General features: G+C 45.6%; 1 protein-coding gene across 2 annotated transcripts in view; it reads right to left on the reverse strand.

Annotated features, from left to right (window-relative positions):
- Nucleotides 1-12,031, reverse strand: part of LIMK2 (LIM domain kinase 2) — a 63,517-nt gene that overhangs the window by 1,796 nt on the left and 49,690 nt on the right. For both annotated transcript variants that reach the window (XM_069757884.1, XM_069757892.1), the window contains exons 4-14: nt 10,112-10,221; nt 9,823-9,987; nt 9,553-9,643; nt 9,281-9,444; nt 2,538-2,712; nt 2,363-2,449; nt 1,705-1,833; nt 1,516-1,572; nt 1,028-1,093; nt 742-916; nt 607-662 (exon numbers count right to left, since the gene is read on the reverse strand). In XM_069757884.1, the coding sequence (XP_069613985.1) occupies nt 607-662; nt 742-916; nt 1,028-1,093; nt 1,516-1,572; nt 1,705-1,833; nt 2,363-2,449; nt 2,538-2,712; nt 9,281-9,444; nt 9,553-9,643; nt 9,823-9,987; nt 10,112-10,221 (1,275 nt within the window). The remainder of the gene's footprint in view (nt 1-606; nt 663-741; nt 917-1,027; nt 1,094-1,515; nt 1,573-1,704; nt 1,834-2,362; nt 2,450-2,537; nt 2,713-9,280; nt 9,445-9,552; nt 9,644-9,822; nt 9,988-10,111; nt 10,222-12,031) is intronic.

Consider the following 12,031-nt stretch of genomic DNA (forward strand, 5'->3'; position numbering starts at 1 on the left):
ATCTTGCATCGTAGACAAACAGTAAAGCGGTCTAATCACTTTCACCACATCCCCTGTAGACTGTGAGCCCTCGCGGGCAGGGTCCTCTCTCCTTCTGTGTGCCTTGTATTGCTCATGTTTATTGTACTAGTTGTCTATGTATGCCCCTTTTTCATATGTAATGCGCCTTGGAATAAATGGCGCTATAAAAATGAATAATAATAATTCATGGTATAAAAAAAATACATAACATTTTTTTTTTTTTTAACTGTTTTTTGTTCATTCCTATATCTAAAAATTAAGGTAAGCCACGATTCACATTGTAGAGCACAGGAGATGTGAGATCGGCTGATCGGTGGGGGTTTCAGATGCCATACCCTGATCGATCTCATGCTGATAATCTCTAAGTCCTTAATATAAAAGTAGTGAACACTTTTTTAATTACCGTATACATTATTAATTTACTATATTCCGATGGTCAGTGTGATTGCGATGACAAAAACTTCCTTTTACGAGTTTTTTTTTTTTTTGCATAATAAAATTAGTTGTTTTTGCGTCCCAAAATTCTAGAAGAAAAAAAAATGCAAATGTTGGGGGGATTGTACCGCTGAATAGTAGTCTTCATACCTCACACAGGACAATCCCAAATGAAAACACGTCCACCTTCTCATCATACTGTTTACCTAGTGTTAAATAATAGAGTAAAATCAATATGTGCACTATTATTGTTCCTGGTTTTCTTACACAAAAAGATTTAGATACCATTTAACATTTCTGGTGCCATCCAATATGGGTTGCCAACCACAGTATAACGCTTCCGGCGGTCAGTCTTCCGTAGTGTTCTCTTCTTTGTGGGTGGCTTTTCTGGAGGTGGCCTAGGTTTCTCTTCCACAATAAGCCTGGAAAGGCCAAAATCGGCTACTACCACAGTGCCATCCTACAAGAATTGGGCACAAACTAGCTGTGAAGATTTATACACAGGAAAAATATAAAGTGGAACTATAGAGAGAGCAACGGGGGATAAATTCTGCTGAAAATGAAACATTACCAGTTTGATGAGACAGTTGTGCGAGTTGAGATCTCTATGGATGATACTCATAGAGTGAAGATATGCCTAAAAAGAAAATGACATTTCTAATATTAGTTTAAAGGGGTATAACCATCTTTTAAAGCGATATAGCTAGGATGTGATTTTTGAGGGTCTGTTTTCTGGACCATCGGTCCTGAGAATAAAAAAAAGTTGACAGGCTCATTTAGCATTGCGTGCCCTTCACAGCTTTGCCCTTGTCTGCTGTGCAGGGAAATGCAGCGTGGCCCCATCTCCCTACATGGGTCAGAAACCCACCGTTGTGTAGGGAAATCTAACAATGTTATGTCAGTGTTGCCCCTTCATTCTCAGGATCGGAGTGGGTCCTAGAGGTAAGGCTGCCACAGATCATAAAGTGATGCCACAGGAATAGCCTCATGCGATGTCACCAATAGAAGAATAGCCCTTTAAACTCATAACAAAGTAACTGGAAAAGAGTTAAAACTTACCATGCCGCATGAAATGTCCTTGGAAAACGAGACCTTCTGCTGCCAAGGACATGTGTCCTAAACAAGGCAGGATGGAGGGGGGGAAATAATTATCCATTAGTATTAAACCATAAAAAATGTGTACTCAAAACCTAAATATTTACTGCAAGAAAACTATTCTAACTAGAAAGGTCCATCACTGGGGCTCACCCCTCTTAGGAAATCCTTCAGGGTGCCACATTCTATAAATTCAGTCAGCAGGTTCAGCCTCCGATCCTTATAGAGAACCCCAATAAAACGCAGAACATTAGGATGATCCAGGGACCGCATGACCTTGACCTGGGGGATAGAAAAGATAAAGTAACAAACTTGTATTATGGTTGACAAATTAACCCGTCAATGCCTGGGTCGTTTTTTTTTAATTTTTGCGTTTTTTTTTTCCCTTTCCCTTCTTTCAAGAGGCATAACTTTTTTACATGCTGACATAACCATATGAGAGCCTGTTTTCTGTCGGACGAGTTGTAGTTTTCAATAACGCTCATTCATAATTCGCCGGAGTATCAAGATGGTAGCGACAAGTGCCTTCAGCAGGACAATGCGCGCTCAAGCACCATCATCCTTGCCGTTACAGAGATTGACAGTGGCATCTAAATAGTTAACTGCAGCGAGAGGAGCTCAGCTCTGGCCATGGCTGTTACACACAGATGCCCTCTATTAAATTTACCAGGCATCTGCAGCGTTAGAAACTGGCTCAGCTCTTGGCGCACTCCACACAACCCGACCCGCTCATGACAAATATATCCGTTAAGGGGTTAAAAACTACAACCAGAATATAAGTACTACAGACCAAGTCCATTATCCTACGTACCTCAGTAAGGAATGTTTTTTGTGTCTGTTCATCAAACTGTATCAACTCTTTCATAACCATCACTTTGCCAGTGGCTCTATGTATGACCTGTAGGGCCAAAGAATACAGCGCAATATAGTAAGCTGTTTCTGCAGGATGCAAAATACACTTTACAAATAGAACTTTTAAAAATGACCTTTATAGCTCGACCAAAGAAACCTTTCCCTAGTTCTTCACCGTGAAGAAGTTCACATGGTCGGAAGATCTGCTGAGGTCCACCTACGGCACAACGAAGGGACTCTGACCGAGACACACAACGGGTGTCTTTGGGAGAGCAGGGCCCAGAGCAGCGAGTGTTACTGTTGCTGCGCCTAAACAAAAAAATGCGTCACCGCCTTTATCGTGAACACACTTAAAACTGGAGAGACATATGGACATCTACTCAAATGTATGATCTGCGAAAACAATATTTTTCTTAAAGGGAACCTGACAGGTCCTCCATCCCGACCTGCATTTGTATACTCTATAAATGCCCTGCCTGACCAGCCCTTTATCCTGGATTAACAGATGCTTAACAAAGTATTTTTTACAGTCCATTTTTAGCATGCAAATAATCTTTTGACTAGTGGATGGGGGGGTTTGTTTCCCCAGATTAGTCGTCCCACTAAACATGTTATCTCGCCCCTGTGGGCGTAATAACATGATTTACAAGATTGCTCTCTGCAAATCCCATGCATGTACACAACATTCTTTCCTACAGGTCATTGCTCCTAGGAGGCTGGGTGTATGCTTCCTTGCTTCAAAGACGCACTGTGCATGTACGGAAGCGAAGAAGCTCTGTTCCTGGCTGATTTTCGGCTCCTCCATGGACACTGGCATCTTCTTTGCTCCCAGACATGCGCAATGCACCTCTAAACCCAGGAAGAGTACACCCGGCTTAAGAGGCGCTATGACACGTAGGCAAGAAAGTTGGGAGATTTGCAGAAAGCAGGCAATGATGAGAGCTCTTACAATTCAGGTTATTATGCCCACAGGGACGTGATTTCATGCCCAGTAGGACAACTAGTCTGCGGAAACTATCGCCCATCGACTAGTCAAAAGGAAATTTTCATCCTAAAAATGGACTGTAAAAAGCATTTTTTAAACTTCTATTTAGGTGTCAAACAGTATAAAGGGCTGGTTAGACAGGGTATTTAGAAAGGAATAGAGAAATGCTGATGGGCTGAAGGGCATGGGGGATTTGTCAGGTTCCCTATAAGTGCTTTTTTTCTTATTAAAAAAAAAATAGATGAACAACATTAAACGCATCTGTACACTGTGAATAAAATAATGGTGCACAAACAGCCCAGGAAAAAATAAAATATTCAGTGATGTGGAGAATCAATGTGAAGCAAAAGCAGGACAGGCGAAACATGAGAAGACGGCAGCTAGGGGATTAGAAACTAGGAGTTAGTCATACCGGTAACGGTATTTCCAGGAGTCCATCATGACAGCACCACAGGAGGTTGCTCTTCATATCCTTGATAGGGACAGGAACACAGAAGAGGTTAAATAGCCCCTCCCCACCTCCACCCCTCAGTGATTTTACAAAGTACCACATTAGGATGGATACAACACAATTTTATTGAACTTCCTCTCTACATGTTCATATCACATATCAGACAAGAGTTCAAGGGGGGGCAAATAATGGGTGCTGTCATGATGGACTCCTGGAAATACCGTTACCGGTATGACTAACTCCTAGTTTCCAGGTCGTCCACATGACAGCACCACAGGAGAAATACCAAATAACTCCTTTTAGGGCGGGATTACAGCTTGGAGGACTCTTCTCCCAAAGCTAGTCTGCTGCTTTGAGAGAACGTCCAGCTTGTAGTGCTTGCAAAAGGTATTTGAGCTAGACCAAGTTGCCGCCCGACAAATTTGGTCCATGGATGCACCCGCACTCTCTGCCCATGAAGCAGATACTGCTCTCAGTGAGTGGGCTTTTAGGTGATCTGGAGGAGATTCACCGGCTGAAATATACGCAGCGCAAATGGTAGATTTGATCCATCTAGCCAGAGTCGCTTTTGAGGCTTTTTTGCCTCTATTCTTCCCAGACATCTGGATAAAGAGGTTTGAGTCAATTCTCCAGCTGTCTGTAAGTTTTAGATACTGCAATACTGTTCTCTTAACATCCAGGGAATGAAGAGAACGTTCTTTTTCGTTATTGTAGTTCTGGCAGAACGTAGGCAAAATTATTTCCTGGTTTCTGTGAAAGTCCGTCACAACTTTTGGAAGAAATGAAGGATCCAACTTTAAAACGATGCAATCTTCCTGTATCTTTAAGTAAGGATCTGTTATGGACAGGGCTTGAATTTCGCCTATTCGCCTTGCTGTCGTTATTGCGACGAGGAAAACAGTCTTGAATGTCACAGATTTTAGGTCTGCCTGATCAAGTGGCTCGTATGGAGCTTTCCGTAGCTCATTTAGTACCAAAGTGAGGTTCCATGAGGGTACTGAACTTCGTATTCTTGGTCTAATACGTTGTGTAGCTTTGATGTATCTCATTATCCAGGGATGATTCGCTAGTGGATAGTCATAAAAGGCAGTTAAAGCTGAGATTTGTACCTTTAGCGTACTAGGTCTCAGGCCCATATCAAACCCTGTTTGGAGAAAATTTAATATTTGAGGAATATCTGGTTGTTGGAGAACGGATATTGGAGTATTGGTCTGTGCACAAAATTTTTTCCAAATCTTCTGGTATATAGCCGAGGTCACCGGCTTTCTACTTTTTTTCATAGTTGAGATAACTGACTCAGACAGTCCCTTTGATCTCAAGATCTCCCTTTCAAGATCCATGCTGAGAGTTGTAGCATCTTTAGATTTTGATGGACCAATGGTCCCTGTATTAGAAGATCCCGTCTCAGTGGTAGTAACACTGGGTCTTCCACCGCCATCCACTTCAGCAGAGGAAACCAGCTCCTCTTGGGCCAATATGGCACTATTAGGATCACTACCGCTAGACTTTCCTGGATTTTCCTCAGAACTCTGGGAATTAGGGCTAGTGGCGGGAACGCGTATGCGAGTTCCATGTCCCAATGTTGAGCCAATGCATCTATGCCAGTTGGATTGTCTCTTGGATTTAGCAAAAAGAATTCTTTCGTTTTTGTATTGCTCCTCGAGGCGAATAAGTCTATTTGTGGGGTGCCCCACTGTTGGATTAACTGAGTATAGATTTCCTCGTTTAGAGACCATTCTGACGGCTGTACCTTCTCTCTGCTGAGAAAGTCCGCTATTTGGTTCTGTGAACCTTTTAGGTGTACTGCTGTGATGGACTTTACGGTATTTTCCGCCCAGGAGAATATTTCTTCTGCTAGCGCCTGAAGTGGACGGTGCCTTGGTCCTCCTTGATGTAGGAGAAAGGCTACCGTGGTCGAGTTGTCTGAGAAGACTCGGATGTGGTGTCCCTGAATCTCGTGTTGGCACCTTTTTAGTGCTTCCCAGACCGCTCTGAGTTCCCTGTAGTTGGAGGAACTGTCGCGTATCGATGGTGGCCATGTCCCCTGAAGGTATCGACCTTCTATGTGGGCTCCCCAGCCCCTTGAGCTTGCATCGGTGGTTATATTTATGCATGGAGATATTTTCCATGGTTTTCCTCTTTTGAGGTTTTTTATGTCGATCCACCATGAGAGGGACTGCTTTACCCTGCTGGGTAACCACATCCTGTTGTCTAGTGAATATTTTGTTCCATTCCATACCGAAAGAACTTCCCTTTGAAGCGTTCTGGAGTGAAACTGGCTCCACTGTACACTGGGAATGCACGAGGTCATCAGACCTAGAATCCTCATTGCTTTCCTGATGGAGATGTATTTCCGTTTTTTTATTGATTGAATTTCTTTTTTTATTGACCGTTGTTTTTGGTCTGGTAGGAAGGAGTATTCTAGTTCGGAATTTAGTAGTACCCCTAGAAATATCTTTTGCGTCTGTGGTTCGAGACTCGATTTTTTTGCATTTATTACCCACCCCAGACGTTTCAGGAGTGACGTGGTAATTTCTAAGGATTCTTCCATCTGTTGGGATGAATCTGCGATCAGCAACAGATCGTCCAGATATGGTGCGATGAGAACTTCCTTCTCTCTTAAGTAGGCCATGACCTCCGTCATGAGCTTCGTAAATATCCTTGGGGCAGAGGAGAGACCAAATGGTAGGCACTGAAACTGGAAATGAAGTATTTTCTTGTGGTTTCTTAATGCGAACCTGAGGAATTTTTGATCTGAGGGATGGATGGGAACATGATAGTAAGCATGTTTGAGATCTAGCGTGCACATTACAGAGTTCTTTTTTATTAGTGGTGTAATTGATTTGAGAGATTCCATCTTGAAGCGTTTGTACGCCACCCATTTGTTTAATGGTTTTAAGTTTATTATTGTTCGGTAATCTCCGTTTGGTTTTCTTATGGAGAACAGACTGGAGTAATGCCCCTGAAAATGTTGATGATGGGGTACCGGTATTATGACGTTTAATTCTAAGAGTTCCTGTATGTCTGTTATCAGCCTTTGATGTACTGCTGATGACTCCGTCTGTGTTACGCAGAATCTCTTGGGGGGTGGATGAGTAAACTCTATCCTGTAACCCTGTGCCACTGTCTGTAGAATCCACTGATTCTGAGTTATGTTCTGCCATCCTTCTTGGAAGTATTGTAGTCTCCCTCCTATATTGTTGGCGTCATTGTTTACTGGGTCCTGTTGATTGGTCTCGAAAGGAACCTCTTCCTCTGCCTCCTTTAGGGTAGCTCCACCTACCGGACTTCCCCTTGCCTCTGTAGTCCTGTCTTGGGTGGGAGCGAGTTTTTCGGAAGAATTGCGGTTTCTTTGGCTTCTCCTCAGGGAAGCCTTTCTTCTTATCAGACGCTTTTTCAAGTAGCTCGTCAAGGACTGGACCAAAGACGTGAGAACCTGAGAATGGAATTGAACACAGCTTGTTCTTGGATTGGGTATCTCCCGTCCACGATCTCAGCCATAAGGCCCTTCTTGCTGCGTTTGACAGTGCATTATTCCTGGCAGCAAAGCGTACGGATTCCGCTGAAGCATCTGCCATGAAATCAGTCGCCATCTTTAAAACTGAAAATGATTTAAGGATTTCTTCCCTTGGAGTTCTATTTTTAATATGACTCTCCATCTCGTCCACCCAAAGACTCATGGACCTTGCTACAGAGGTAGCCGCTATATTCGTCTTCATAATGGCGGCTGACGATTCCCAGGCTTTCTTAAGAAGATCTTCTGACCTCTTATCCATTGGGTCTTTTAACCCTGACGAGTCCTCAAAGGGAATAGCCGTTTTCCTTGTGACTTTGGCCACAGGAATGTCGATCTTTGGAACCGACTCCCAGACTTTAGTTTCTTCTGGGTCGAAGGGAAGACGGTATTTGAAGTCTCTCGGGACTACTAATTTTTTCCCCACATCTTCCCACTCTTCCATTATCATTGCAGTTATGTGATTGTTGACCGGGAAAACTCTATTCCTGCGAGTTCTCAGGCCCCCAAACATCTCGTCCTGAACTGATAAAGGCTCAGACGAGTCTTCTATTTTCATAGTGCTTCTTACTGCTTTTAGCAGTATATCCGTATTTTCGGATGAGAACAAGTATTTCTTTCGTTCTTCTGGAAGCACAGTAAATGTATTGTCCTCTTCATCCGAGCCGGGATCGGAATAACCTGAGACCTCTCCTTCCTCGGAACTCGCATCTATATCCCATCTAGGCCTTTTAGGCCGCGGAGACTGGGGTGGCACCATTGTAGACACTGTAGCTTGGACTTCGTCTCTAATCATGGATTTGATATTATCCAACAGCGAAGCCTGTTCATCTTTAAGAAGTTTAGCGATGCATTTTTCGCATAATTTCTTCTTATATCCCTCTGGGAGTTTGGTGGTGCACAATGGGCATCTCATAGTCCTTTTTTTAGTAGCTGACCTCTCGGGAATGTCCTTATCCTGAAAACGTAAAGGAGATCCCTGTAGCTACGGAACTAAAGTTCTGCAATGCATCCCATACCACGTACTACTCACATGGTCCGTGGCTAGCTCTAAGGATTGGACGTCTGGGCGAGTAGCACCTTCCATCTTCCTGGGTCAAATGTGCTGTCAGATGTCAGTCATTAAGTAGTCAATCTTACCCAGCTTCAAGACATCTGATTCGTCCTCCTTCCGAGCTCAGCTGCTGGCCTACACGGTGATTTCAGGTCCCCAGCTGTACTGCGCATGCGTCATCTGGAACGCACGCCGACCAGCCTGGGACCTTCCTGGCGCATAGTCCGGATGCTGTTCCGGTCTTCATTCTTCCCCCCCCCGGCCTTCCCGCAGCTACCCGGCGCCCGGAAACGCTGCCGACCCCGGGAATCCGGCCACGCCCCCCGGAAGTAGTCACTCGACCGGAGCGCCGGACCGGAAGTCCCGGGTACAGCGCCAGCACCGGCCGCACGTGGAGCCTGAGGGGAGCGCTCAGCACCGCCGCCGCAGCTGCTGTCTCAGAGCCCCTTGTAAGGGGTTGAGGCAGACTTATGGGGAGCACACAGCTCTACCCGGTCGCGGAGGGACCTCCGTCGGTATCCTGCGACCTCCGGATCCTCGCGGCCAGAGCCCCCTCCAGGAGGATGGGACCGCACACGGGAGCTCCTGCTCGACCGAGACCTAATTTCTCATCAGGTAAAATCTTGATCTTCCTGGAGATCTCTCTCCTGCGTCCGTCCCTGATAGGGACAGGAAAACACTGAGGGGTGGAGGTGGGGAGGGGCTATTTAACCTCTTCTGTGTTCCTGTCCCTATCAAGGATATGAAGAGCAACCTCCTGTGGTGCTGTCATGTGGACGACCTGGAAAACCTGGATTCATGGTTTCCATACCAAAAGAAGTAACTATAAAAGATAAGAAAGCAGAATAAAGTAACGTGTAATTAAATTCTAACCGGATGGAGCCACGTTTGGCATTACTTTCCGAGATGACCTTTCCCTCATGTGGGTGCAAGGAGGGAGATTTCGGGAGAGTTCTGGTCACAGGAGAGGTCACCGGGGGGTTGTGTTCTATCAGAAGCTGCAGCGCCCGGTCTGTGCAGGTAAGCAAATCATCAGCCTAAGGAAAGTATGAAGGCGCAGATGATAATGAGCAGACCGTAAATTACTGAAATATTATAGTGTGACCCATTAGCCTTTATCCTCACTACAGGACATAACCTCTTACCTCTTTTGACGGCATTGTGCTGACACTAGAGCCATTAATCTCTAAGATTCGATCCCCTGGGTACAGCAAGTTACGAGCTTCGAGAGTCACCCTGATAATAAAAAAAGGTAAATTCATCAATTGGCTGTCTGTGCTAATTTTTTTTTTTTTTTTTAGATATACCTTTTGGAAAATATGGTCTTGCACTTATTGTTCAATGAAGAAAGATATTATAAATACATAAGATAGAAATGTAAAATATATAAAGGTAACCATATTCTGGAAACTCACTGAGTGACCTTCATGTCCTCCACCGATACAGAGAAGCCCCTACTCCCTCCTGTATGGGAAGGCAGCCGTAAAAGGGTTAGTGTGTGGGGATGTTGCTCTTTAGCCGACTCGTTGCAGAGCCCCTCAAACTGTGGTCGTAGAAGAAGCAGCTTGTGACATGGGCCACTAGAAGAGGAACATAATAAATCTACCAATGATACATGCACAAAACTTCATATAATGTACACATGCGGACGCTATTTTGACTTCTGCATATGGATGTCTGAATATTTCATTATAGGGCTCTCACCAGAACAGAGTTGTGCTCTCGACCAAGCTGAATGACTCCCCCTCCTCAATCATAGCACGGCATCCAGAGCATGAGAAGCATTCAGGGTGGAACTTGTACTGGGAGACCACCTGAGGGATAGCGGAAACATTTAAGGATCACCAGGTATACAATATGCGACATGAACGTACAACTGAATGGTTCTTAGCTTCCTACATCTTTGTAAGAACAATTTGCAGCAAAGCACACATTTCATTAAATTATTTCAGAAAACATAAGTAATCAAATGTTGCCATTTCCGCAAGTTTTTGTACCTGAGCTATTGCTACTAACTACGTTATAGGAAATGAGAGATATGCACACAAATAATGAATACTATACTTTAATTTCACAAAGAAAATACTGAATTATTAAAAACGAACATTTCTGCTTATACCTTAACTTGATAATAGCACAACTGGATAATCTTAGTAGTCAGAACATTAAAAGGAAAGTGCTGTTTTTTTAATATTTATAAAAAATATATTTTTTACATAATAAGTTGTTTGAACCCAAGATTTACTAAATTGTCTTGATGTTATTTTTCTTTATAAGGCTATGTTCACACTTTGCAGATTCCACTGCGGATTTTTCCGCAGCAGATTTACAAAATCCGCAGTGAAAACCCATCGCGGTTTTTACTGCGGATTTATCGCGGTTTTAACTGCGGTTTCTCATCTGCAGTTTTCTATTGGAGCAGGTGAAAATCCGCAGAAAAGAAGTGACATGCTGCGGAATGTAATCCGCAGCGTTTCCGCGCGTTTTTTTCCGCAGCATGTGCACTGCGTTTGTTTCCCATAGGTTTACATTGTTCTGTAAACTCATGGGAAACTGCTGCGGATCCGCAGCGGTCAAATCCGCTGCGGATCCGCAGCAAAATCCGCAAAGTGTGAATATAGCCTAAATGTTTAATGCTATCCACTTGGCTTAATTTGTCCGGTGTTGCCAGGACCTGTAACGCCGGAAGCTGTACTGTACTCGGCATGCGAGAGGGGTGGTGGGGGGGGGCGAGAGACATGGCATGCGAGAGGGGAGGCGAGAGACATGGCATGCGAGAGGGGAGGCGAGAGACATGGCATGCGAGAGGGGAGGCGAGAGACATGGCATGCGAGAGGGGAGGCGAGAGACATGGCATGCGAGAGGGGAGGCGAGAGACATGGCATGCGAGAGGGGAGGCGAGAGACATGGCATGCGAGAGGGGAGGCGAGAGACATGGCATGCGAGAGGGGAGGCGAGAGACATGGCATGCCAGAGGGGAGGCGAGAGACAGGGCATGCCAGAGGGGAGGCGAGAGACAGGGCATGCCAGAGGGGAGGCGAGAGACAGGGCATGCCAGAGGGGAGGCGAGAGACATGGCATGCGAGAGGGGAGGCGAGAGACATGGCATGCGAGAGGGGAGGCGAGAGACATGGCATGCCAAAGGGGAGGCGAGAGACATGGCATGCGAGAGGGGAGGCGAGAGACATGGCATGCGAGAGGGGAGGCGAGAGACATGGCATGCGAGAGGGGAGGCGAGAGACAGGGCATGCGAGAGGGGAGGCGAGAGACAGGGCATGCGAGAGGGGAGGCGAGAGACATGGCATGCGAGAGGGGAGGCGAGAGACATGGCATGCCAGAGGGGAGGCGAGAGACATGGCATGCCAGAGGGGAGGCGAGAGACATGGCATGCCAGAGGGGAGGCGAGAGACATGGCATGCCAGAGGGGAGGCGAGAGACATGGCATGCGAGAGGGGAGGCGAGAGACATGGCATGCGAGAGGGGAGGCGAGAGACATGGCATGCGAGAGGGGAGGCGAGAGACATGGCATGCGAGAGGGGAGGCGAGAGACATGGCATGCGAGAGGGGAGGCGAGAGACATGGCATGCGAGAGGGGAGGCGAGAGACATGGCATGCGAGAGGGGA

Source organism: Ranitomeya imitator, chromosome 1 (genome assembly GCF_032444005.1).
Source record: "Ranitomeya imitator isolate aRanImi1 chromosome 1, aRanImi1.pri, whole genome shotgun sequence".
Classification (NCBI taxonomy): Eukaryota; Metazoa; Chordata; class Amphibia; order Anura; family Dendrobatidae; genus Ranitomeya; species Ranitomeya imitator.